At 64.1% G+C, this 26,925-nt stretch overlaps 1 protein-coding gene and 1 long non-coding RNA gene across 7 annotated transcripts in view; one reads left to right on the top strand and one right to left on the bottom strand.

The window, feature by feature from the left end:
* Window positions 1-759: 759 nt before the first annotated feature.
* LMF1 (lipase maturation factor 1) overlaps window positions 760-26,925 on the bottom strand; it is an 85,646-nt gene continuing 59,480 nt past the window's right edge. For 4 of the 6 annotated variants that reach the window (XM_045461820.1, XM_045461819.1, XM_045461824.1 and 1 more), the window contains 7 exons: window positions 24,498-24,563; window positions 13,736-13,903; window positions 2,847-3,030; window positions 2,463-2,616; window positions 1,942-2,125; window positions 1,299-1,411; window positions 760-982 (listed from right to left, as the gene is read on the bottom strand). In XM_045461820.1, the coding sequence (XP_045317776.1) occupies window positions 808-982; window positions 1,299-1,411; window positions 1,942-2,125; window positions 2,463-2,616; window positions 2,847-3,030; window positions 13,736-13,903; window positions 24,498-24,563 (1,044 nt within the window). In that variant the 3' untranslated portion in view covers window positions 760-807. The remainder of the gene's footprint in view (window positions 983-1,298; window positions 1,412-1,941; window positions 2,126-2,462; window positions 2,617-2,846; window positions 3,031-13,735; window positions 13,904-24,497; window positions 24,564-26,925) is intronic. The other 2 variants (XM_045461823.1, XM_045461821.1) reach the window with 1 other exon arrangement.
* Window positions 16,222-17,286, top strand: LOC123589559. Its single transcript, XR_006708389.1, has 2 exons — window positions 16,222-16,546; window positions 16,759-17,286. It is a non-coding gene; the product is annotated as an uncharacterized LOC123589559 (long non-coding RNA).

Genomic DNA, 26,925 nt, shown 5'->3' with positions numbered 1-26,925 from the left:
CGGGGAGGGGGAGGGGCAGCTAGGGCAGGGAGTCGGGCCACCTGATCGGCAGGGGCGCCGCCGTGGGGTGGGAGTCGTGTGTGCTCCCGGCTCACATCAGGCAGTAACGATGTGGGGCCGCAGTCCACGTCACGTGGCAGAGACCCCCAGAAGGACGCCTGGCAAGGAATAATCCACGTAGTTTAACTTGCGCCCGTCAGTCCTCGGAATTGCTGCCGTGGGCACTCCCAGGGCAGGGGTCAGGGAGCAGGAGGCTCCACGGTCACTCACGGGCCGGGGGGTGGTGGGAGGGGGCTCGCCTAGGGAGGAACAAAGGGCTTCTGTCTGTGCCTCTGGACCCTGGAGCTGGGGGAGGGGGAGGCGTGCAGGTTCTGAGAAGGGGGCAGGCACAAGGGGCGGACAGGAGCCGTGGCGTCTCCCTCTCCCGGGCACCTCCCGGGCGTGGGGGCAGCACCAGGGGCTGCTAAGAGCACAGGTCGGGAGTGGCAGCTTCCCTGTGGCCCCGCCAGGCACGTGATGGGGTTCGGGTGCCCCGGGGCCGGGGGCTTGTGTGGGCCCAGCGCCCTGGTGCTGGTGGACACGGTGGGGTCAGGGCGGTACTGGTGACCGGCAAAGGGACCAGGGACCGGGGGCGGGCTCTCCGCAGAGAACTCCATCTGTAAGGACTGACTCTGGAGGCCAGCACGAGTCGCCCTGGGACCCCTCTCCTCTGTGGGAGTGGGTGGCGGTTCCCCGGGCGCACGAGACCTCACCCAGGTAGCCGGGCCTTCCTGCTTTATTCCTCCGCGCACTGGCCCGGGACCGCCTCTACTCCAGCTCCGGGAGCGGCCAGTCCCGGGACCGGAAGTAGCCCTCCAGGTCTCGCAGGCTGAGTGGGGGGAAGTAGGGGCCGATCCTCTTCCGGACCCACCAGCTGCCCGCCGCAGCATGCCGGCCCCCCAGGCGGCTGAACTTGTACCTGTAGTGCTCTCCCCGGACCCACCTGCAAGGGAAGCCTCGTGTCGGGCAGCCTGGCCCTTGCCTGCCGAGCGGCTGCTCCTTGGAAGGAGAGGCTGCGGGGGGGGGACGGGGGGGGCAGGTGACCCCTGGGAAAGGAAGGGCTCGACACTCGGTGCCACACCCTGCCCTCTGGCGCAGGCGAGCAGTGCTGGTCAAGGTGGGGGGTCCGGAGCGTGGGGACTTTGGCACTCAGGCATGTTTTCAGGTGTTTGGGGCATGGCTGGGGGTGCCCGCATTTGTAGGAGCAGCGCTGAGAGAGTGCTGAGGGCACGCTGGGCTGTCCAGGAAAGGGTTCTTACCTGGGGGGGGCCCTGTCCTTGAAAGGGTTGAAGGCCAGTAGGGACAGAGCCTCCCTGTCGTTGGCCAGGAGCTTGCCTGCCAGGTGAATGATCCACTCGTTGTGCTCGTAGGTCTGGGGGTGACAAAGGAGTGGGGTGCTGGCTGTGGGCACAGAGCCGGGCACGTGGGGGGCCCCCTGGATGGGCCAGAACCGTTAAGCCGTGGTCCCCGGGGCCCTCAGCTTGCTGCTTCCTCACCCCTCCCTCCCCCCAAGTGTGGTCGGGGTTAGTGTCTCCTGGGGGCCGGGCCCACCGTCCCACTTTCGCCGTCTGGGTTCCTCTCTGGAGGGGCCGCTCACTCCCTGCTCTTGGCCGTGGGGCCGGTGCCCGTGGACCGTTCCTCTCAGCGCCCAGCTCCCGCCATACTGTCCTGTCCTCGGATGGAGCGGGCACGGGCCTGTCAGTGTTGTCACCTGCTGGCCCCGGGGTCTCGTGTGAGGCGTCTTCCTGAGGCTGTCCTTGAGTGAACGAGGCCCCCGCTGACACCCTGACGCTGGCTTTCTCGGCCGCGACCTCTCCCAGGGGGGCCGTGTGAGGCAAGGGCTCACCCCCACTAAGGGCGTCGTGGCCTTGGGAACGCGCCGGGAGCAGGAGAGGCCCTTACCTGGAAGGCCGCGAACCACATGAGCCAGTCCAGGCGGTAGTGGTACGGAGAGATGAGGCACGGCCGCCGCCCCGGGTCTCCCGGCTTGCACTTGAACCCATAGTCCTCCCACACGGCGTCCGGCGCGCTGGCGTTGGGGCTGGCCGTGCCCTGCAGGATGACCTCCGTGCGCTCCTTGGTGATGCTGTGGGGAGACCGAGGCGGGGGGCTTTGGGCGCACGACGGTGGCGGCTGCTGTGCCTCTGCACCGTGGCTTCTCTCCTGAGCAGACCCGGCTGAGACTGGGGTGTCCGCGCCCCGGCTGATCTCGGAGGCAGGTTCTTCCCAGAGCTTTGAGTGGAACCCGGCCTCCGGACACGGCGGTTCCGGCCTCCGGGGCTGCCCGGTTCCCACCCACCTCCCCACGACCCTGCCCTAGACCGAGGCTGCCCCCTTGGCAGGTGGGGGGTGGGTCTCCGTGAGGGACCTTGGGTCGCACGTGCGCACACGGCGGACGGGGCGAGGAGAGACCTCGCACGTACCTTCCGAAGGCGCCGTATGTGTTGACGATCCTCAGGGAGTTGAAGGAGGTGTTCATGACCTGCGTGGGACTCAGCAGGTTGAGGACCACGGGGACACTGAGCCAGGCCACCAGGATGCCTAGTGCCACGTGCACTGCCTGCCGCACCACGCAGCCTGGGGGGCGGGGGGCAGGGAGGGGGATGGTGGGGTGAGCCTCACTGTAGGCCAGGTGCCCGCCAGGGAGGGGTGCCTGTGGGCTCACAGGAGCCGAGGGAAGGGCCTGGCGCAGCCCGGACGCCCGAGCCAGGACGCTCTCTGAGGCTGATGTGGACGCTCTCTGATGGGCTGGTTGTCCCCATCCTGGGGACGAAGGGCTTCTGTCCACAGCGGGGGTGTCCACTCACCGTATCTTAGGGTGGGCCGGGCCCCTCGGGCCGCCTCTTCCTGCATCTTCCGGACTTGGTCCTTGAGGCCCCCAGGCCCAGAGGGAAACCAGAACCCCAGAGCGGCGTCATCGAAGCAGGCGATGCTGGGCACCATCGTCAGCCAGTTCAGGAAGCTCAGGTTCCCGCTGATGACGAGGACCACCTGGAGGGGGCGGGGCAGCGCCTGAGCCCAGGGCAGGGGTGCTCACCGAGGACCTCGACCGTGGCACGCTCTGCCCGGGACGAGGCAGCCTAGCGTGGGTGGCCCTTGGAGAAACGTGGGGTGCGCGAGGTCTGGATCCCTCTCCCTCATAAGGGTGTCCACGCCCCAGCTGATCTCGGAGGCGGGTTCTTCCCAGAGCTTTGAGTGGAACCCGGCCTCCGGGGCTGCCCGGTTCCCACCCACGGGACCCCCAGCTGGTCTCCTTGCGCTGTTTGATGCCGTAGTTTGTGTTGGGGCAATTGCTGTGGTGACCGTCGACGAGTACAGGCCTGCGGCAGCCCCCGGGGACCTGTGCCCAAGTCACGCAGGAGGGGGACGAGGCTCTGGCTGCTTACCCGGAAGTTAGGGGTGGGGGGCGCCTGTGCGGCCACCCCATCCTCCACAGCCACCGGTCCCCGAGGCACGTCCTGAGTGACCACGTACAAGGCCGGCCAGGGCCCGGGGCGCCTGCTGGGATAGAGTGGCCGGCCTCCACTCGGGTTCGGCTTCAGTGGGGCTGGACCGCCGGCACGCTCTCAGCCTGAGCCGGGGCTGGCCACCGTCCATCCCGAGAGGCTGGTTCTGCTGCAGGGTCTGGGGTGACCCGGGGTCTAGGAAGTCCAGATGTGCTTGGGGAGAAACCGCCACCGGCTTTACCACTTGTCTGCCGACTTCCCACTACCCAGGCTGTGGCAGTTTTCCGATAGGGCTCATCCCTAAAAGCGACTTAGCACCTTGGCTGTGAGAAGTAAGGTCACGGAATCTCTGAGCGGACAGAGTGCCAACAGCCTGGGGTTTTCCCGCACACCCAGCCTGTTTCCCGGCGAGATGCTGGCTGTCACGGCTGTATCCCAGCCAGAAATGGGGAAAGTTCCTTCTGGCAGCTGTACACGTTTAAGTTGTTTTAGTGACTTGAAAATAATCAGGCCTGATTACAGCCCTGTCAGTGGGCACTGGAGGGGGAGGGGTGGGGAGGCTGCTGGGCCCGCACCCCGTTCACGGACATGGGGCCGCGAATCCGGCCTCAGAGACCCACGCCGCCCTGGGCCGCACGGCTCAGCCAGATGCGCCCGACCCGAGCGGGGAGGGTCCTGTGAGGCCGGTCCTCCAAGGAGGCCCCGATGCCCTGGGCTGCCGTTCCCTGGGGATGGATGGGTGTCCTCAGAGGGGCTTGGACTCGGGAACCCGGCAGGAGCAGGCGGCAAGGGCAGCAGCAGCCGTGAGCTTCTGGCAAACGTGCCTCCTTACTTTCTAAGTCCGTTCTCTTGACACAGATGATAAAGGCGTATAGTTCAGGCTCTTGACAAATGCCGACTCTTGTGTAAATCACCATAAAACCTAGAAAGTTCCACTCCAGATAGTCCCCTGGTGCCTGTGTCGTCCGCCCCCCCCCACCCTATGACCTGTGAGCTGACCTCTGCCTTCTGTCACTCTGCCTGTCCCCGAACGTGGCAGGCACGAAACCTCGGTGTCCCGAGACCCGCGGCCACGTGTGCAGTGGGGCTCGGGCGTGTGGGGCCCAGCAAAGCCCACAGGGTCTCGGTGTGCCCCGCGGGAGCAGTGCTGGGGTGTCCCTGTGGAGCCTGTTAGACGTGCGTGCGTTTCCGTTGTTTCCAGCCAGCAGACTGCTTCTGTCGGAGCATCGGGTTGCAATTGACATTTTCACAAAATTACAAGTGACTAGTTTTTTAGAAGCTTTACAAGCAGTGCTCTGTGTGTCCTGAGACGCGTCCCGAGAGACGCTTGGTTACTCTGGGGCCACACGGGTGTAAACGTCATGTGTTTAGTTGCGAATTAGCTTCTTGGATGTGGGGTGAGGCTGGGGACTCCTCTGCACCCAGACCCCGTTGTAGGCCGGCGGCCCTGCTCGCACCCGGGACCTGCCCTGGGATGGCCGCGGCCCGCAAGTCTGGGGGTGGGGGGAAAGGGGGGGCAGGGAGGCAGGACGGGGCAGGAGTTGACAGGTTCACAGGAGACGAGCAGCCTGCCGCATACGCCCCGAGGAGACGTGAGGATGGGAGTGGCCAAATGGACCTGCTTTAGGAGGGACTTTGAGAAAAAGAGGAAGCCAGAAAGTAGCAGAATCGGCCCAGAGGCGAGAAGAAGAATCCGAGCCGGTCATCCGCACACGTGAGCAGATGGACAGACCTCGGCAGCGACTACGGCCTGGACAAGCCAGTGGCCGTCACCAAGCCGAGCAGGCCGTCTCCCCGTGTAGCGACCTCACCGTGGGACGGCCCGGAGCGGGGCGTCGAGGTCAGGTCTCCCCGCGTGGCCCGTGGGTGCTGGGGGCCACTCTGCCTCTGCTCTTCTCTGTGGCGGGCGAGTCCCGGCTGACGCCCCAGCCCCTTATTTCCCGAGTTGTGGTCGCAGCCGGCCCTGGTCCCGGCAACTGGGGAGGAAGGTGGGGTCACAGCCACCAGCCTCAGGAGGCTCTGGCAGGAGGAGCCGTGCTTCCAGTGGTCTCAGCAGCTTTAAGGATGAGGGCACATCACGAGGTGGGACGTGAGAGGCAGGGACTCACGGCTCTCCCAGGAGTAATTCTTGGTTCCGAGCCTCTAGATGATTTCTCCCCCGGGCCTTGGTCCCAGCTGGCAGGTGCCCCGGGCACACTGGGCTCCCCCCGCAGTGTGCCACACACGGCATCCTGGTCCCCCCTCCTCCAGGCGCCTGACCTCCGGCGCTGGTCGCCCGGGGCCCTGGACGCTCTCCCAGCCGCATCAGCAGGTGACTCGAGGGGAAGCTGTGCCTCCTCTCTGCCGTGTTTTCCGTGCCGTCGACTGGGGGTCCACTCTGTCGGGTCCCCGCGGGGCTGGCGGGCTCGGTGCAGCTCCGGGGCCGCGGTGCCAGCAGAAGCTCCCTCCGCTGCTCCCTATGGCTCGGCTGCCGCCGAGACGGTGAGCCCTGCCTCCTCCCCCCCGCCCGCACCGGGGTGCGTTCCCAAAGTCCTCTCTGGGCCAGCCAGGACACCGGGGCCCACCTGGGGTGGCTAGGTGGGGCGTTCGCACCCCTGCCCCGCAGAGCCCGGCAGCCGCCCTCTCACTGCTGGCCGCCAGCACCCACCTCTGCCTACAGACACTGCGCTGACCTTCGTAGTGCCCGGGGACACGGCCCAGGGGCTCCCCTCCAGGCGTAATTGGTGGAACCTGCACAGGGACCGAGGCCCAGTCTCACCTCTGGCCCCTCACGGCCGCCTCTGAGACCCCAGAGAAAGCCAGTCCAAAGCCGCTAATCTTAAAGGAGCCTCACTGGCAGAGAACGTTGACGTTCTCCAGTGTGTCAAGGAGAATAAAAACACCAGGGGAAAGGCAGGGGGATTCTGCTGAGATGTGAGTGGTGCTTCAGAAGGCAACTCGACAAACCCTCGAGGGAAGGGAGACGGGCTGAGCAGCATCGGGGGCTTCCTGCTGGACTTTCCAGAAACCCCCCGAAGGGGCAGGAGACCCGTGTGTCAGAGTGAAAGGGGGCCAGGACACCCCAGCGGAGCAAGGCACAGGCTCACGGGGCTCTGGCAGGCTCTCGTGTCCCAGGCTGAATTAGCAGTAAAGATCGTGTAAGCGTTTAGACTGAAAGATGTCGAACACGCGGCAGGACAGGTGGCGTGTAGAGTGGCAGGCTGGAGTCGGAGTGGCACGGGGCTGGCCAGATCGGGGCTCGCCCGCTCGCCACGTCGGAACAGAGGTTGGGGGAGCAGGGTGGTCACACGGTTTCTCGACAGCACTTGGCACGTGGGAGGCAGATCACCAGGGCGCAGCCATGGGGTCTGGCCCCAGAGCTGAGAACTGGGCAGAACCACGTGGCCCGGTGTCCTCCCCGAGTTCCGTCTGTAAACACCCAGACCGAGGACGGGGACGCCCCGTCCCGTCTGCCTCCCCGGAACAATCTGATCGCACGCCCTTCCTCCTGTTTCCACCGAGTAGAGCCTGACGAGGAATGGTACGAGCTGAGGCAGAGGAATGGTAGCTGGCATCCCGCCACGGCCTCCTCATCCTGGAAAAGTGGGGTCAGTCTCTGGGGCCCAAGGCCACAGCCGTCCTGCCTTATCATCGCTCGGCAGCCCCAGTGGCATCTGGGCGACGGGCTTCTCCGGGCTAAGGGCCCGAGGGGCGGATATAGTGCGGCAGCGGGACAGCGGGGACAGAGCAGGTAAGGCAGCCGTCCCGCAAGCCACGGCGGCCAGTGCCGCGGCACCGCTCCGGCCTCTGCTCTCCCCGGAGGCACTTGGGCGGCCTCAGCACAGGGAGGGAACCCCAGGGGCGCAAGCCTGACTCCGGGGAGGTCGAGGTGTCGGGCGCTCGCCACACGAGCGCTGCAGGGATGGCCCGGGTGCCCTCGGGCCTGCCACCACCGAGTCACGGGCACGTGGAAGCTCACACGGGGAAAAGAAGCCAGGCACCCAGCAGAGACCCTGGCGAGGCGCAGGCCCTGTGAGGGCCAGACCAGCCTTGCAGCGAAGGGTATGTCCCACCTGCCCGGGACGGAGAAGCGGACCTGTGAACAGTTAGCCGCTCGTCAGGAGAGAGAACTCAGCACCGAGAGGACGCTCACTAGCACGGCCCGTGGTGGCCAGCGTCCGGTCACCTCTGCAGAAACGCTGCCACCGCTGGGATGGAACGGGAGTAGAATCACATGAGAAAATCTGCAGCGAGGAGGTAAGAGTGTTGAAGCAGCTACTGTGAGTAAAGTAAGGAATTGATGGGAAAACGTCGTCATAATTAAGAGAACTAGGAAAACTACGTAAAAGAACCAAACGCACTTTGAGAGTTTAAGAGGTCACATGAGAGATGGAGAATTTACCGCAAGGACGTCGGACAAACGGACACGATAAAAGTCCGCCAAACTGCGGGAACAGAGCAGGGGCCGCCTTGTGAACTGAGGCCCAGACCACCGCCGACCAAAGTGCAGCCCCCAGGGGCACGGGTCTGTCACACCCGGGGAGGTGTGACAGTAAGAATGTCAGGAAGGCGGGTGCAAACATTCTAATTTGACCACAATGCTGAGCACACAGATGAGAGGAGCCCAAGGAAACACAGGCGCGCTGCGGTTGTGGGAGCCTCACCAGCAGGCTCACGACGCGAGCAGGAGCCGGGGTCGCAGCGGTGCGAGTCCACAGTGGAGACCCCTGGGCATCGTGTGTCGGGCTCAAACGCCCACGTGACAGAGCGGTCCTGGAAGGTGGCCGGAGTCCAGAGCCGGCCGCGGCCTGTCGGAGCACCGTTCCAGCAGCACAGCTCCCGGGAGACCTGGGTCTGTGCCCTGGGGGGGGCAGAGTCCGCAACGGCCATACGTGCGTGAATTATTAAGTATGTCTTAAATTTCCTTAAAGGAGAATTGTTCGGGCAACAAACGACCCTGGACCGTGGCGTGGCTGCCGAGAGGAGGGCTGCTGGCCCGCAGTGGCGATGGGCCGTTCGTGCTGACCGCTGGCCGCAGCTGCAGTGCCCGGGGCGGGAAACCTGCGGGTGGCTGCCAGGGTGTGACGGACCCTGCTCTTCCCGCTTCTGTGCCAGATCGCCGGTGTTTTCCACTTGAGTGCCATCAAGAGGCTTTGCTGGCCACTCCCTCTGCCGTGCCCTAACCTGAGGCTTCCTGGAGGGGCAGACGGCCCAGGCCACGGGGGCCCACAACCCCATCCGCCCAGAGTGAACTGGGGTTTGGTGGCCATGCCCGGGCGGACCCTCCCTCCCCAGCTGCTCAGCACAGGCCGGGCCATCTCCTGTGGGGCCCTTGCTCCCGCTGCAGACTCCCCGAAGAGGGGGACGTTTGCAGCCAGCTGCCCCCTCGCGTGTGACCCCCAGAGGCCCCGAGGCCTTAGCCTGAGGCTTGAGACGCGGGCCGCCTTCTGAGGCTCGCGGTGCCCCTGTGTGGCACCCTTACTTTGGCAGCAGGGGGCTCTGAGTCTGCATCTGGGGACACGGGTCCTGTCAGCCCAGACCGGGTCCTCTGCCTGGTGACCAGCATCTCCAGCCACACGTGAGAATAGGGGCTGCGTGGGACCTGCCCCGGGGAGGGCCACTGCTGAACAGCTTGTGGGGAACCAAGCGGCTCCGCTGAGGGTCACGGTCGGTGGCCAGCCATCCCACCCCTGGCGCCACCTCCTGGCCGTTGGGCTCCCAGCCCACCCCCGCCTTTGGAGTCGGGATGGGGCTTGGGGAGGCTCTGCCCTGATGCTTCCCCATGGCCCCCCCCTCCCGTGCAGGCCATGGAGAGGAGGAAATGTCAGGAAGAGGCCCACAAGTCCATTATCCAGAATGTTCCGGCCCCACAGGCTTCTGACAATTTTGTCTGGGTCAGAGGTGGGGAGGATGTGCTGAAAGGCTGGCAACAGGCCCAAAGTGACCAGAGGCCTGGCTGTCCCCTGGTTCCTATCTTGGTGGGTCTGAGTAGGGCAGTGGCACAAACCTGTTACTCACCCACCTGCGCCCCCCGCGCTGGTCACCCTCCTGTGAGCCCACCTGGGGTGTCCTGACCCGGAGAGCTAGGGTGCCACAGAGCACAACGTTGGGTAAGAAGTCTGCTTCTGACAAAGCAGCAGGAGCCCTGAGGCTGCAGAAATGCATGCTCCTGGCTCACTCCCCTCATCCCTCCTCCCATCCATCGGGATGGTTACTTTTAATAAGAAAAAGGGAATTTGGCGTGCTTGGCCCCAGTGTGCTGAGGGGACACCACTGCCGCAGCCTCTCTTAAGGGACAGTGAACGGTTCACACTGTGTTTATGGCGGCAACGGAGCCTGAAACATGCCTGCAGGTCACCTTGTGGGCTGCGGGAGACCAGACCTGGGCCGGCAGCCCCGCGTGCTGCCCCCCCGGGGACCAGAGGGAAGCCTTGGAGAACACTCAGGACGCTGAGCCGTGCGCATGGGATCCTGGGCTCAGGAGACGCTGAGCAGGCGGTCCGGTGGTGCAACAGACACCAAAGGAAAGGGGTTTCTGGAACTCCCGTGCCGGGCTCTCAGCTCCCAGTCTCAGAGAGGACACCCGTGCTTGTAGGTGACTTGCTGTGGCCAGGACCCCAACTCTGGCTCAGGGGCTGGGGGAGGCAGCTCTCTGCGCCCGCGTCCCCGGTGAAGGCCCCCAGTGTGACACGTTCCCGATTCTGCCCAAAGTCCTAGAGACTGGAAGGGAGCAGGACACTGTGGGAGGTGGAAAAGACGGGTGTGGGGTGAACGACTGGTCTCTGTACTGACCAGGAGCCACTTGCCTGGCAAACCCCCACTCCCAGGCTAGGAGGGGTGCCCCCCTGCCAGGGTCTCTCCCTGAGGCTTGAGGTGGCAGAATGGGGGGGAGGTGTCCGGGACCGCGCAGTTCAGCCCTCCTGTCGCCTCTCACGTGCACCTCTCCAAGGAGACAGCGGACCGGTGGCGTTGTAGAACCCTCCGGAACAGCTGTGTAAACTGAGCGTGGGAGGAGGTGAGCATGCTCACATCCTCAACCCTTCCCCGAAGGAATGAACGGAAACAAACAGAACCAGAGACGCCCCTCAGTGTGTCGGGTGCAGAAACGGGAGCGTGGCCCCCGTCAGGACAACGCGGAAACCTTCGGGTGGGCGTGCCCACAGCGTACCGCTCCCTGGGGTGACCGGCACACCCGCTCCTGCCCCGAGACTGCGCCCTGCGGCCCCCCAGCCTGAGACCCCACGCTGCCTGGGAGGGGGCCGGACACGTCGCGGCTGGACCAGCCGGCCATCCGTGTTCCCTGCTCCAGGGAGCTGGGGCCCGGCCCCGTGGGGACATCAGACCGTGCCTCGGAGGAGAGCCGCCGTGCTAGCGTTCTGCTGCCTTGTCTGGCGCACGGCATGGCACTAGAAGGGGGGACACTGGGGACCTGCCCGGACTACAAGCAGAAGAGCTGGTCTTGTAGAATAATGCCCAGAACTGCAGGTCGGGAAGGTGCGGCTCTGGCCTTCCCTGCCCCGCGTTCCTGCGCCATCGCCGTGTGCCATTAACGCATGCGGGCAGCAGAGCCTAGAACAGGGTCGAGACCGGCCACGTGGCCTGAGACCCTCTGCTTGCAGTGGAGACGCTGGTGCCCCAGGCCAGGATTCGGACTCGCGGCCCAGCCGGGTCCGGCAAGCTGGCGCCCGGCCTGACGCAGGACTCCCGCCAAGCACTCTGTGAACGGACAAGGGCACTTCGAGGGCCCTGGTTCTGCGGGCAAGTAAGGATCTCTCCAGTCCCGCCCTCAAGGCGCTGAAGCCTCTCCATCCGTTCTACTAGCGCAAACCTCCCCCCTCATCCTGTCAAGTGACGGGACGGTGTGCTTTCCTCTTCCACTCGTCAAACCCTGGCTTCGGGGTTTTGGACAGAAAGCGGTAGGTGCAAGCTGGTCTCGCGGGCCCAGGCAGGTTTACAGCCTGGAGAGGGTCCCCGTGGTCCACAGCCCGGAAAAGCAGCCGAGGCGGTGGCTAATTAAGGCCCCACAACGCTGAGCGGTTCTCTGGCACCATGGTAACCCTGATGCCAAGCGGGCTGTGCTGGCCAGGGTCCTCTGAATCGCCTTGGAATGGGGAGGGGGAAGTGCTCCTGTGGGAGGGGACAGGGGAGCCCACTGGCCGGGCATCCTCGGACAGCGGAGGAGGGTCCAGCACGAGGTGGCGCCCACACTGGCGGACGCTCTCAGGGATGCTCCAGCCTCTGCCCGAGGCCGCCTCCTGCTGACTTGGGGCCGTGGGACCACGGGGCTCAAGTGCGCGTGGGGCAGGCGTGATGCGCAGCGCCCCTGCCGGCCTGGGCGTGTCCCTCATCAGAGGGTGGGGGAGCAGGGGTCACGGGCCCGGCCACGCTCATTGTGACCGGGGTGTCACATGAATGCAACAAGTTCACGGACAAGGGGACCCTCCGCACTCAGCTTTTCTGTAAGTCCAAAACCGTTCTAAAAAAGTGTATGAATTAAAAAAGCAGAGCCACCGAAGCACTGGAGGGCCGGAGCAGAGCCTGGGCGGCCGTGGCAGCAAAACAGGGAGGAAATTCAGACTTTTCAGTCTGGGCAAAGAGCACGCGTTCACCCGCACGAAGCCACACGTGTAACTCAGAGAGAAATAATGGAACAACAAAAATAGTTCAAGAAGGCCGAAAGGAACAAAAGGAAACCCAAAGACGCAAAAACCAGTCCAAAAACACCAGTTGAGATACGTGCACTTGTGACTTGAGAGCGTGTCTTGCCTCCGCTCGGGAAGAAACCTCTCTGCTGTGACCAATGGCCCAGTTCCCAGGAAAACGTTTGCTGCTAAATCTGCCTTCGGGACAAATGCAAACCCGGCCTGTCCAACAGCCCCCGAGGTGCCGCCTCTGCCCCGTGGCCGCCTGCCCTCGCGGAGCCGCGTGGGGGGCGGAAGTGCCGTGAGCGGGGCCCGGACGGGCCACCGCTGGCGACGGACGTCATTCCCTGCGGCCACGCCAGATGCACACAGATACCGGCAAGTTATTCCCCGGGACGTGTCGAAGTACACGTGTGGCAGAGCCGCGTTCACCCGAGGATGTGAGACTGGCTCAGCGTTCGCGGCGTTCGTGCGCCTCCCTGTGTTCCAACTTACGGGAGGGAGGCCCTCTCCCAGCTGCTGGACAAAAAACCGCTTGCTGAAATTCAGCATCCACTCGGGACCCGTAGAACCCAGAACAAAAGCAGCCGGAGCGCGTACTACCCCAAGGGGTGACGAGCAGAGGGACAGGCGATGAGCGCGGGGGCAGTCGGACGTGGCCGCTACGTGCAAGTCAGCACTGTGTCTGCACCCCAGCAGCAGAGAGGAACACGGCTGAGAAAACTTCCGCCGACAGGATCAACTCGAGAGATGCGTCCGGCAGGAAGCCACCCCGGTGGGTATGAGACACTCTGCTGTGGACGACCCGCACCGCAGGCGCCGGAAGGCAGGGCCTTCGTCAAGGTGGCGGCTCTTGCCGTCGGATTCCACTCCCCCCGTCGGATCCTCACCCACCAGAACGGCCAACGGAAAGACCGACCGGAGCAGAGTTGGCGAGGAGGCGGGACGAGCGGGGCTCACGGGCCGGAGGGAGAGGAGAGGACGCGTCCCGCGTGACGTCGCGCCCGCCTGGGACACAGACTCCCATTTGTCTGTGACGGTGAAAACCTGGAAACGCCCCGGATGGTACAGCTGCGGGACGTCCGCACCGCGGGACACGCTCCGTAACCGAGGGAGCACAGCCCAAGGCACACCGCCACCACGGCGGACCCCAGGGTCCCCAGAGCAGGACGGCCGGGCCCGGCGCCCCTCCGTCTGGAGAGCTGTTCCCAGGAGCACTCTCACGCGGCGCACACACGGGACCGGTCGTTGTCCGCGAGGACAATAAAGACGACGTAGGCATTGGACGTCCCCACAGTGTTTTTCCTGGGGATCGACAGGTAGATGCCCACGTTTAGGGAAAGGAGAGGTCCCGGATGGTCAGCGCCCCAGGGGAGGCAGGTGGTGGAGCCCCTGCCCACCGCGGGGGGGCCCCGGAGCCGGGGGTTGAGAACAGCTGTCCGCGTGGAAGTAGACCCCCACCAGCCCTCTCCTCGGAGACCCAGTGTGCAGCTCGCACGTGAAAGGAACCCCACGGAAGGCACCACGGAGGGCTTCCCGGTGGCACGTCCTGGGCCATGTGCCTCGTTCCCCCAGCAGAGCCCGCGATCTCGGGGACAGTTACGGGGGTGACGTCGGCCGTGGGCTCACCTGGAACAGGATCTGTAAGGCCCCGTGGAGGATGCACAGCCGCCGTCCAAGGAAGATGAAGAAAGGCACCACGAGCTCCAGGAAGTGGTTGCTGAGCGTCTCAAAGCGGTGGACCCACCAGGGGGACTGGTGCAGGAGGTAGGCCATGGGGTTGGGCACCGGCTGCGTCTGGGGAACAGAAGCAGGCCCGTCAGCCAAGCCTGGAGCTCTGCCCACAGGGGACCCCTGCCCACGCAGCACCCACCGGCGGGCCCAGAAGCACAAGGGGGTTTTTAGGGGAGGGAGGGGTCTGGGAGCATCCTGGCCGGCAAGGGCACAGGGGAGGCCGGTTCCGTGGCCCTTTCTCCGGTGGCTCACGTGCTGAGGGTGTGGGGGTGGGGGGCGGTACCGAGGACCAGCGACTGCTCAGGGTGTGCATCGCCATCCCCTGCCTGGTCTCCTGTAGCTTCTGACGCTGACCCACCGTGGTGCCCTGACGGTCCTGGTGACCTAGGAGCTCAGGTCTGTCCTGGCCAAAGGGACGGGGCACCGGGGGAGCCCATGTTTCGGGCCAGCGCTCGCAAGAGGGAGGTTTCTGCTCCGAGGCTGCCAGGGGTGGGGGTTCCGGCCCTGTGTGTGTTCCCGGGAATGGCCTCCGCACACGTGTGAGGGGGGCGGGCGTGCACATCCCACGAGGCCTGTGTGTTGACTCAGCCGCGGTGCTGGCCGCCCCAGGGCCCGGCTCACAGGCCCTGCGCCCCTGACCTCAGGGGCCCCGTCTTCCCTCAGACCCCTGGCAGGAGAGGAGGCTGGGAGCAGGCCACGCGGAAGGCTGCGTGCCCTCCTCACACACCCGCACAAGCTCCGCAGGTTCAAACACCAACCGGAGCCCTCAGATTCCAGGAAGGGTGCGTGGCCCACGATGGAGCGGGTGTGGGGGAGCCCGGCCCAGGCGAGGGGCCTTGCTCCTTCCCTTGCTGCCGCCGGGCGTGCGCAGGCCGTGTGCCAACGCTCTCTCTCTCGAGGATTCGCGCTCACACTCCCCGCACGCACGCGTCACACGAGGACATCACCATCAGAGGGGGAGGCTGGGCCCAAAGGGACAGACGGACGAGAGCGGCGGGGCCGGTGCAGTTCCAGCTTTGAAACTCTGAAGATGTTTCTGACACTAAAGGACTTACTCGTCACCGGTGGTTTAGGCCGGAGGAGGAAGTATTTGTCCGTAGCTGCTGCCGGGACCCCACGCCCACCTGCTCCCCAGCCCCAAGGTGCCCTGGCGTGGCACCCGTGTGGCGTGGACACCAGTACCTGTCCCTCTGTCTGTCGTGAGTGGGCAGAGGTGGGGACTGCTGGTCCAAGGACGCCGGCCACATGCTGCCCTGGACACGCAGGGTGGCGGGATGGGACGAGAGGCCGCGGGAGTGGGTCGCGAACACAGCGGCCCTCGGCCGCCCCGCCCCCTGGCTCAGGCTGGGGGCAGCTCCTGGCCGGACAACTGCCGGGGAAGGGCCACCGTCCCACCTGGGAACACTTTTCTTGCTTTCCATCGGACACACTTTCTGGCTCAGGGAAAAGTCGGTAGAATACGAAAGAGACTCCCTGAACGGCACTCTTCCCCACCTCATGTGCTTGGCCCCTCAGTACTTGAGCGTGAAGGGTGAGCTGTCTCGGTCACAACCAGGGACGGTTGACTCAGGTTCCTCCTGTTGCCCGGCAGGATGTGTTTAACAAAAGGCGACCCAGCCCCCAGACTCTCTAGACCCTCGTGTGAATCTTAGACACAGACTAGCTCATCTGCAGGGTGTCCCTCACGGTAGATGTGGGGCTTGCACTTTGGGCAGGAGGCCGAGGAGGGGATGGGCCTGTCCCCGGGGGGCTGAGGGGACCATGTGCCTTAGCATGGCCGTTTCCACCTGGACCCGGTTAGGGGGTGTCGACCGGGCCGTGCCCAGCACTTTGAGGCCCTGGAGTTCCCCACCCCCGCCTGCATTCCAGCATCTGTTGCGGATTCTTGCCAGAATCCGTGGCTCTCTTGGCCTCTGAGCCATGACTTCTGGGTCCGCCGTTCCTCCTCATTGGTCAGTTGGTGTTCCACTGCAAGGGAGACCTGTCCCTCCGGCCCAGCTGTGCGGGCACGCGGGTCCTTCGCCGTCACTTACTGCAGAGACGCTCCTTACCTTCTGGCCCTGAAGACGCTGCCGCCTCTGGTTCAGGTACGTTCCCTTCGATGGGAGCCCGGCCTGGGCACGCGTGTCACGGGCTCTGGGCCCTTCGGTGGACCCAGCGGGAAAACCGAGCGTGGCTCCGTCCACACCCGTCTAGCTCACAGCTCTGCGTCTACGCGTGTTCCGAACAGACGTCTGCAGCCCGGGGCAGCGCCCGGCGGGCCTCTCCCCGTCCACCCCAGGGGCTCTCAGCACGTGACACGTGTTCCCACCTGTGAACAAGAAGGGCGCACCTGCCCACACGGCCTCGGGGCCTTGTTTGCTCTCTCCAGGTCCCCCGGCCCTCAACCCTGGGTGCGGCCGACTCGGACCCTCCGTGGCCCGGACACGCGGTGGCAGGCGTGTGGGTGGGGCTCCCTGGGCCCCTGAGCGAGTACAGCACGTGTGCCCAGGATGCGCCTTCCTCTTCACGATCATCTGGGGTTTACGGCCCCCGGGGCCCCGCGGACAGGCGGCCCCCGGGCCCTTGTCCTTCACATGGACCGTCCAGCACTGAGCAGGAGGCACAAGGAAGTGTCTTCTGCTGGGCCCTTCCAGACCAGCCTCGCTCACGGCCTCCAGCTGGTGACGGGACACGGAGACGTGTTTCTACCTGGCCTTCAGAGAGGTCAGTCCTTCGGAAGTCACCGCACCAGGGGGTCACATCTGCCTCTCCGGAGGTGTGGGCCCTCCTGCGATCTGCGGAGGTCCCGGCGACAGCTGTCCACCTTCTGGGACCCCTGCTCCCGGGGAGATGGGGGAGAGAGGCCAAGCTCCTCACGGAGTCACGCTGCAGGGAGAGGCGCTGAGCGTCTCATCTGTTCCTTCCTCAACGCGCAGGTGGGAGTGAGCCCGAGGCGTGGGCGGTGGTCGCTAAAGTGTTTTCCCGGCAGAAACAAACTGTCTGGGTCGGGGGTGAGGCTGGCCAGCCCCCCAAGGCCCCGCCTCCAGGCCCTGGAGCGGCCAGGCCACCATCCACCACCCAAGGCAGGCTCATTGTGTTCCTGGCAGGGGGCGCCCAGGGTGGGGCTGCCCCCAGTTGGGGGCACCACGTTCTTTGCCAGTTTTCATTTCTTGAACTTCGTGTTTATCTCTGGTTGGGGCAGATTTCTGGGAACCGCATCTCTGGGACAAGGGACTGACTCCTGGGGTTCTGTGAGTAATTGCGTGTTCTCAGCAGAGGTCAGGCAAGACGCGTCTTCTCGGGAGGGCTGAGCTCGGGGCCTCCCCAGCTGGCAGCCCACCGACGCCACCTCTGGGTCATGCCCGCGGCAGCGGGAGCCTCGACAGGACAGTGGTCAGGGACCCTGTTGGGGTTCTGAGAAGGTTGTGACCTGAATTTGTAATAAACTTTGACAGCTGTTGCAAGTTCCCGTTCCTTCGAGTTTCTGTGGCCTTACTTATCGTGAAGCAGAGACACGTGCTCGGTAGAATCATCTGCCGCTTGGCGCGGCAGGGGGCAGCGGGTCAGCGGGGGGACGGGGCCCCAAGTCTGCAGGTGTGAGCCCCAGAGTGGGCCCCGTGCCCTCCACCTGGCTTCTCTGCCACACAGAAACGAGAACGAGTACTGTGACGGGTGTCCGACACCTCCCACGACAAGTCCTTGAGAGGATGGCTCTGTTTCCCAAGGCCCCACACTGCCGGCCGCCGGCTGAGGGCTCACGCTCCTCCCATGGGTGGCTGTGTCTGGGCCTAGGGGCTGGGAGGGTCCCGAGGTCTCCCTTCTGCAAGGCGGAGACAGAGTTTTATTTTTGTTTGCACTGATGCTGGAAAAGACCACTGTGTCATAAAATCCGGTTGTAAACCCTGGAGGTGGCTGGAACGTCGCACCCCATAAAGCAGTGGCGGGAGGGCCTGCTGTGCTCACCACCGCGGCTGCAGCTCGTTAGAGAATCGTGGCCGAGTGTCCGGAGCTCGGCCCAGCTTGCAGGCTGGGGGATGGCCAGCCGGGGGACCCGTGGGTCATTTTACAGCTGGGTCCCTTAAAAAGATAAATTTTTTTTAATGTATATTTATTTTTGAGAGAATGAGAGGCACGTGGCAGAGGGGCGGAGAGACAGGGAGACGCAGAATCCGAAGCAGCTCCGGCCTCCGAGCTGTCAGCACACAGCCTGATGCGGGGCTCGAACCCACGAACTGTGAGGTCCCGACCTGAGCCGGAGTCGGACGTCCAACCGACTGAGCCACCCAGGTGCCCCCCAAAAAGACACTTTTAAAAAGGAAAAACGTGAGGACAACACGAAGGGTGATGAAAGCAGTTTCAGGATTTGGGGAAAGCGACGTTCCTTCCTGTCGGTTCCAACGCCCTCCTCTCCAGGCCCTCAGTGAGAAGCGTGAGGACAGAAACAGCTTTTTCAGCCCTTTCCCCATTTTAGGGACTACGAATTATGTGCGTGAGGTTTCAATGAGAAGAGGAATGTGCGTAATCCTTGTCTCAAGAACAAGTTTTGAAAACCCTCGAGCTGCACGTACTCTGGTTCCACAGAAAACCCCGGTCGCACCATCACTGCCAACCCGGGACGCTCGCGGCTCGCGGAGCCCGGGAGGTGAGGTGTCCGCCCCGCGGTCTCAAGTTTGCATCTGTTTGCGGGGTGGAGGTGTGTCCCCTGGGGACACGAAGGCGTCTCCCTGTGGGCGGCTCCCTGGTGGCAGGGAGTGGACGTCGCTCGCGCCTGTCAGGAGAGGGTCTCGGTGACACCGGGAGATGTACCGTGTTCTCTCACACAGCTGGCGGCTGGCCTGCTGCGGGCCCCGACGTCAGGGCTGAAGGCTCCGTCCCTGGTGACGCCAAGGCGGACACGGGTGCCACGTGTGTGCTCATCTTGGGAGCTCAGACCCCCTGAGGCCGCCTCCGCTTCCCGCCCCGATGACGGGCGGCAGAGAAGGAAACAAAGGAGCTGCGCGCACGGGTCCGGGACCGTCCTGGTGCCGGGTAGAAGAGCACGAGACACCGGGGGTGGCTGTGGCGGCTCCGCAAGAACTGGGGGCTCTCATCCCGCCCGAGCCCGGGTCCCAGCAAGAGGGCACTGGAGCCGCGTCCCTCAAGGACCGAAACAAGTCTGTCGAAAACGTCTTTCACCGACAAGGGGGAGAGAGGCCTTCGGATCAAGAGCCCCGCGGCAGCAAACCCGCATGGGGTGTGAGGGGCGGCCGCCCGGTGGAGGGAAAGCAGGTGGTGATCGGAGGGGAGCCCTGGCGATGCTGAGGGCTCGGACAGCCACACGAGGCTGTCTTTCCGATGTAATGTGCCATCTCTAAAGGCCAATTTGACTGGACAACAACAGTAACGACGTGGCCTGTGGCTCCTGTAACAGGACGCGTGCGACAGCAGCAGCGGGAGGCTTGGGGAGAGAGCGAGCGCGTCACTGTCCCGGTCCTAGCTGTGACGTATGACAGACTCCCACGGCAAGCCCTCAAATTACCACGGAAACGGAAACAAAACGATTGTAGCTAATGAGCTGAGAAAAGAGCTGGACAGGGGTTGTAAGAAACATCCGAGAAATCCAGAAGAAGCGGAAAAAGACACAAGAAGATGTAAAGGACAGCTGGGCGGAACAGCAAACCAGCAGCAGCCACGAGACCGCCGTGCTCGGGGACGGTGACGAACACACAACCGGAAGGCAGTCTGACCAGGTGTTGCAACAGGGCCCAACGCCACACACTTCTCACTCGAGGACGCATGTGGGCTGACAATCACAGCGTGGAAGATGCAGGCCGCGCCAACGCCGCTGGCCGGGGGAGCATCGGACCCGCCTACGAGGGAGGGTCATTTCTTCCGGCCCACGTGTCCGCAAGTCCACAATTGCGGTTTCACGGTTCAGCTCCTCTCTCAATACTTGACGGGACAAGTAGACAGACAAAACACGGGGACACAGGAGACGAAACCCCTACCATCCAGCTGGACTTCACGAGCACTCAGCGAATACGGGCAGACACTCCTGCTTTAGGCTCATACGGAACATTCACGAAGACCGTATTCTGGGCCACAAAACAAGTCTGAATACATTTGAAAAGATTCAAATCACATCATATATGATCTCTGACAATAACAAATGGAACTAGAAATCAATAACAAGGACACTTGCAAAGTTCTCACCTACGCGGGAACTCGGTTACACTAACTGGCCTCACAGAGTTGACACTCTAGTATGCGTGTCACTGATCTGATGAAAACCTTGGGGTTGTTACCAGCTTCAACTTGGGAAGACAGGGTCAAGCCTCGAGGCGCACACGGGTCAGAAGCAGCCCCGAGGGCACGCGGCATGGGTCTGTACGAAGAAGGCGCAGCAATGACCTTCGCTGACCCTAAGGCTGCACCCCTGCCTCTCACGGACTTGGTCTGGCAGAGCTCGCCCTTTGGGTGACCCCAGGGCGTGGGCCACCACAAGCACCTAGCCAGGCGGTGTTCCCCTCCTGTCCCCAGTACGCACAAAATACACTTCCTATGAAATCAGGAAAGCTGCCGGGGGACAAAGCCTCGACTCCCAACCCACGGGAGCTAACTCAGCCCCCACCGCCATCGTGTTAACATTCGTAGCTTTCACAGTAATGTCAGTCTTGAGTCTGGTTCCTTCCAGATTTACGGACCCCTGTATTTAAGGGCGTTTGGTGACCCCCATCAAATTATGGTATGAACAGCTGGTAACCCAGGTCCCCAGGTGGCAGTTACAGACAGGACCCACTGGCCCGAGACCCAAACAGAAGTCTCCTGTGCTGGGGCCGGTGTGCGATGCAGGAGGAAGGTCCTGCTGTGCTTGGTGGGGGCGTTGGCAGAGCGGCCCCAGCTGTGCCCTCGGCTGTACCCAAGGCCGACGGGCACAGCCAGAAAGGGCGTGTGGGCCGTGAAAGACGCTGGTCACCGCTCGGCGGGCCGGCATTCACACGCGCAGATGACCGAAGCTCGCCCAGGGAGGGAGGACACGATGCCCAGGGTTTAGTGAGCAGCCCCCCATGACACCGCCCAGCCCCGGGAGGACGCCTGGCTGCCTGGGAGGGGCTGGAGGCTCCCACCGGCACTGCTGTCCATCCCTGGGGCCCAGCCTGCCTCAGTCACCCCTGAGAGCATCCTGGCATGGCCGAGATCACTGGCACCTGGGAAGGAGCACCTGGGGTGGACCTGGGAGGCAGGGTGCCAAGAATGACCGTAAGTGAACATTAAAAAAAAAATAAAAAAATAAAAAAAAGTCTCCTGGGTGGCTCAGTCGGTTAAGGGTCTGACTTCAGCTTGTCGTGATCTCACGGTCTGTGAGTTTGAGCCCCGCGTCGGGCTCTGTGCTGACAGCTCGGAGCCTGGAGCCTGCTGGGGATTTTGTGTCTCCCTCTCTCTCTGCCCCTCCCCCACTCACACTCTGTCTCTCTCCTTCGCTCAAAAATAAACAAACAAACAAACAAACAAAAGCTGGCTTAGGCTCAGGGAGCAGCGGGAAGGCGATCCCCGCTGGGCTGGGCTGGTGCTCGGGGCCCCGGGAGCGAACACCGACGAGGCAGTGCTCGTGTGGACGGCCTCACGCGCACTCGGAGGGGTAGAGGCCGGGGGGCCCCCGCGTGGCACGGACCCGCCTCCTGAAGGGTCTGCTCAGGCATCGAGGCTCTGAGGCGGACCCCACAGATGCCCTCAAGCCCGCCGTCCCGCCCAGGCGTGGAAGTCGCGCCTAGAAGCACAGTGGACGTGCCAGGCCCCTCGGACGCGCCAGGGACCGCAGGAGCTCACAGTCGCGGGAGCCGAACGTGATTTGTGTCCCAGGCGGAAAGTCACCTCTGCATGAAGGACTTTAGAACGAAACCGGTGCTGGCATCTACCAGCTGCCTCCCGCGGCCTGAGGTGGGGCACAGACCCGACCCCAGAAGCGCTGCAGGTGGAACCCGGCGGGTGGCCAGCGAGGCGGGAGCCCGTGTGGCTGCTCAGAGACCACACCGCACGCCCGTCCCCGCAGCTGCGGGCAGGGGCCCGCTCAGGCGTGCGCACGTCCAGGGTACGTCCGGGAACTAAAGCATCGTAAAGGTTACGAGTTCAGATCCCGACTCGTTTGTTCTGGGCAGAGAGGTCACGGGGGGCCCCTACCCGAAGTCGTGCTGCTCCGCGTGGGGTGCCACCGTACCTCGCGGCCACCCTGACAGGGAACAGAGGTGTCGGCAGATAGACAGCATTTTCCTTTCCTCCCTCGCTGAGCGCCTGGCAGGGAGGCCATCCCGGGGCCTTTCTCGTGGACGGTTTCACCGTGTAAGAGCCCGTGAGCGCGGGGGCCAGGGCTCCCGGCACCTTCTGAGGGACGGCTGGCTTTGCTGTGGCTGCTCAGGGCCACCGTGAGACCCGCAGGGACCGTGGCTCATCCTGGGAGCGTCCTCGGAGGTCACCCGCTCTTTCCCCTACCGAGGCTGACGACACACGTGCAGGGGCCCTGCCCGGGCCCTCCTGTGCTCTGAGTCCACCAGGAGCTGCGCCCAGGTCACGGGAGGACGTAGACGGGACACCGCGGGCCGAGGCTGTGGTGCCGGGTGCCGGCCTCTCCTGTCGGCGCTTGGGGCCGACCTCCCCCCCTCCCGCCTCGCTGGCCTCCGGCTCACTGCCCGGTCTGGGGAGCAGGGGCTCAGCCCCCATGCTGACGGCACTCCAGGTTCTTGTCTTAGCCGGGAGCCCCTTCCTCCCTCTCACCTGCGTGCCTGCCCCCCCCCCCCCCCCACCGCCGGTTCCCTGGCTGTCCCAAGGGTCCCTCCTGTGAGTCTCCCGCCAGCAGTGCCGTGACAGTGAACGAGCTACCCTCTCTCATCCTACTGCCACCTGCCACCGACTGTGGAGTCCAGGTCACCGAGGACAGGCCATGTGGCCCCCATCCTTGCTTCAGGCACACAGACAACCTGACGGGGCTCTGCGGGCAGCAAATAGCACGAGGGGTCCCAGCCCCGACTCCTGACTTGCGTCGGGTGCCCTCACTCCACCTAGCTTCCAGAGCGTGGGGGAACATGATCCACTAGGCAAAAGCTTCTCCTAGACAGTCGGGGTGCTTCTGTCCCTGCAAGGGACCTGACCTGGGGGCACAGGCTCCTGGTCTGCGACAGCGGCACTGCAACCAGGGCCCCAGGGCAGCCGCTCCCTTACACCCTGGGTTCCACTACGATCGCTGAGCCAAGACTTGGCCTGTCCGAGAAGACGGACTCCCAGCGGCCTTGGCCTCACACTGACATCACGGCTGGCTGGCCCCCTCCTCAAGACGTGGGTCACATGCCCCCAGTCTGCCCAGATCCCTTGCAGGGCTGGAGAGATGCAGGAACTCTGCCTCCCTGCACCTGCCTCCAGCCCTTCTGAGGATGCACGAGGCTGGGACACCTCGCCCACCCTGCGTGCAGGCTCGTCCGGCCCCTCCCTGCTGGCCGAGGCTCCTGCTGACATAGAGACTGGAGTCCCGGGTCCCGCCTCTACTCTGGTCAAGACCTGCAGGCACGCGACGCCAGGTGGTGCCGCGGGGACTCTGGCACATGCCACCTGTTCCTCCTGCTCTGACTCCCTCCCTCTGCACACAGCGGGCAGTCGCGGGGACGCGGCCGGACTGGCTGGGTGGCCCCAGGGGTCCTGGCTCAGCCCAAGGGGCCCCATGCCGCCTCCCTCCTCAGAGCCAGGAACATTTACCGTCTGGAACTTTGTGGCAAGGTGGCTGCAGGACCCAGGGATGGACCCGTGGGCAGGAGGGGAGGGGAGTCTGTGGCGCATGTGCCCCGAGGACGGTCTCCTACCCCCACGAAATGCAGCACACGTGGGGACGTCCCTGCCCCGGGCTGGTTGACAAAGGACGCGAAGCCGAACGTGCCTGGGACTCAGAGTCGGCATCTACTCAACACGTCAGGACTGAAAACCCCCAAGGGGCGGAGGGCTGCAAGCAAGCGCCTCGTAAGAAGGGCAGAGCACGTTGCCTTTCCCGTACTGGAGCCGCAAGCCGGGAGCGGAAACGCGGAAGGAAACGTCCCGACAGGCACACGCCAGGAGTGTCACCAAGAGGGACGTGGCACCCGGGAGGCCTTCTCTGTGCACACACACCGAATGCTCTCGGGCTAATTCATTCACGGGGCAATGCGGTCCCCGCCCCCCCACAAACGTGAGCAGTCAGCAGGGACACGAACGTCCAGAAGGGCTTGGACCCGGGCGGGGTTCCAGGGAGGGGTGGGGGACGGGGTGCGGGAGCCTTGGAAACATGGGCACAGCGGGACTGGGGCCCGCCCCCACGTCCGTCTGCCACGGCTGGGGGGCAGGGCGCCCAGTGGAGCACCTCCCAGCCCGGGGGGGGGGGGGAGTGGGCGGGGCCAGCCCACCTGCCCGGAGAGGGTGCCCGGGCAAGACCGTGGACAGCGGTGGAGGAACCGGTGCCCAAGGGACTGCCGGGCCCACAGCCACGGGCACCGGGAGCCGTGTCCTCCAGGACGGAGCCCTCCCCACGTGCTGGGGCACGGCAAGCCACCTCGTGACCTATCCATCACCCCCCACCCCTCCCGAGAAAAAAAGCAGGAGGGGGCAGCCCTGTGAGCCGAGCCGTGGCCTCCAAGAGGCCGCACCTGTGGCGCGGCGGGCGCGTCCCCCGCGTGGGGCTCACCTCATAGTGGAAGTCCATGCAAGTGAGGTCCCGCCAGCACCGGTCCCCCCGGATCTTGATGAGGCCCTGCCAAGACAAGACAGAAGGACGTGAGCCGCTCCCGAGGACACGCAAACCCGCCACGGTGGGGCCGCCCAAAGGAAGCTTTGAGGGACAGAACTTGTCTCGCACCCGAAACACGGACCAGAGAAGACGTGGACGAAGCTGTACGAAAGGCCCGCTTGGGGCTTTTCTGGGACTAAGTCCCGTGTTACGTGTAGAAAACACCAGCTTTCTCCTACAAAGGCAGTTCCTTCTGTGCTTCCTGCGAGACTCAGCTCTCCTTTGCTTTTTTTAGATTTTTTATTTTTCAAGTATCTCTACACCCAACATGGGGCTTGAACTCCAACCCAGAGATCAAAAGTCCCAGGCTCCTCCAACTGAGCCGGCCAGGCACCCTGAAAACAGGTTTTCTGAGCATGACTGCAGGAATGCAGTTGGGAGGCTTTAAAAACGGACGGGTTGGAAAAGCCACAGGCCCCGGATCTGCATACGCTTCTATGGACCCAGAGGAAACTGGGCAGGAGGGGACATCTCCACTGCCCCCACGAACAGCAGGTCTGAAGCGTGCCCAGGGAGTGGCTCAGCTGCCGGGCACGCAGGGGAGAGGCCGTGCAGGGAGGGCCCTGAACGGCCCGTGGCCCCGAGGACACTGGTGTCCAAAGCACGCCGCCCGTCTGCAGCCTCGGGGACCCCAGCAGCTCGTCTGCCGGTCGGATGCCTCCAGCCCCGCTTTCTCTTGGGAACTCACAGCTCCCTGCGGTCCCTTCCTAGGAGGGGGCTGTCCGCTGCCGGCCCTGGAGACCCCGCTTGGGTCCCAGAGATTCTGCTGCGACGTCTCTTACATAACAGCTCGGTTAGAAGGTGAGAAGCCGCACCGACAGAAAGCGGGCGTGGGTTGCGGCTCCGCTTTCCCTCGTGACCGTGGTTTTTACAGCTGCAACAGTTCTGGGCCGAGTCCTACCAACTTCACCCTCCCGCCTACCTCCCTTCCACCCGCCCGCCCGCCTTCCCACCCGCGTAGTCAGCACATAGAACTCAACAGGTCAAGCCTGGCGCAGAAGAGGCCTTGTCTGGCTGCGGTGGGGCAGGCACGTGGAGGGTGCCAAGAAGAGAACCCGGGCCCTGGAGCAGGAAGGTGGGCGGCCCTGGAGAGGCCGGGACAAGCCGCAGGAGGAGGGAGGGGCAGAAATGCCAGGCAGCGGTGTGAGGGAACCCGGGCTGGCAGGTCTGGAGCTGAGCAGACTGGGAAAGGCTGTGTTCGGGAACTCCCAGGGTCCCCTTGGCCTTGGGGTCAGTCAGGTTCGGGTGGGGACGGAGTGGGCCAGAGAGGGACACGAGATCGGTGACGAGGGGCCTCCGCGGCTCTCCAGGCAGAAGGACCATCCAGCTTGGGATGTGTCTGGAACACGGAGCCCACAGGATGGGTGCGGCATGGGGAGCAGCCGAGACTTCGGGCTGGCGGGCAGCAAGGACACGGTAACACCCAAAGGAGCAGGGATGAGAGGCGACACGGGAGTCCCAGCGACACGGGGTGGCCCTACAGGCTTCCTGACAGACCGAGTTAGCATTGCTCCTGCCGTGCACGCGGGCTTGGTTTACAGATGGTCAGCTTGCACATCTGTCCCCAAGGGCTCCTAGCGCCCTGCTGTCCTAAGCCCCGGCCCACTGCCGTCTCTGATGGGGTGCTGGGCTGGGGGGGGGGCGGTCGCGCACACACCTGGCCCTCGGCCACCTTGGCAACCCGGCCTCTCGGCGGCACCTCCCACCCACGTGGAGACGAGCTCTAGGCACCCGGGTGTGCTATTTGAAGACCGGAGTCCCCATCTTTCTGGAAACTAGGTTTGCTTAGGTCACACAAATGCCAGAGACACACCCCCTGGGCAGAGCTCTGTGGCACATTTGTGTCCACAGGAAAACCGAGTTCTGAGAAGTCTCGCGTGCCTGCTTGCCAGACCCGAGCGAACCTGTCCCGGTGACGCGGACGGCCACGAGCTCCCGGTGATCACGTGCCTGCTCGCGGGGCAGGAGAGCAGCCGCCGTCACGCGACAGCCCCGTGAGCACAGCTCTGCTCCCCGCACCCCTTGGAATCCAAGAGCGGGTCTCTTTGGAGATTCAAACCAGGCAAAGAAGAAAAAAACAAAATAATTAAAATGTCATTCAAATTCTAAGTTGATATGAGACACTTAAAAATCTGAAACATTCTTCCGGGAGCAGAGAATAATTATATTCCTCCTCATCCGCTGACTTCTCCCTATAGTGCAGATGTCAGATTTTCCACGGATTTTTTCCTTCCTGAGTGAGCGTCAAAGGAACAAAGACTTCTGTCAGCCTTTTTCAGCCCCAAATTAATTCTGGGGAAAAAAAAAAGGCTCAGACAAGCCAGTG

This window comes from Leopardus geoffroyi, chromosome E3 (genome assembly GCF_018350155.1).
Source record: "Leopardus geoffroyi isolate Oge1 chromosome E3, O.geoffroyi_Oge1_pat1.0, whole genome shotgun sequence".
In the NCBI taxonomy this organism is placed as follows: Eukaryota; Metazoa; Chordata; class Mammalia; order Carnivora; family Felidae; genus Leopardus; species Leopardus geoffroyi.
Note: the sequence above shows the minus strand (reverse complement) of the source record. Positions and strands in the feature narration are given on the sequence as shown.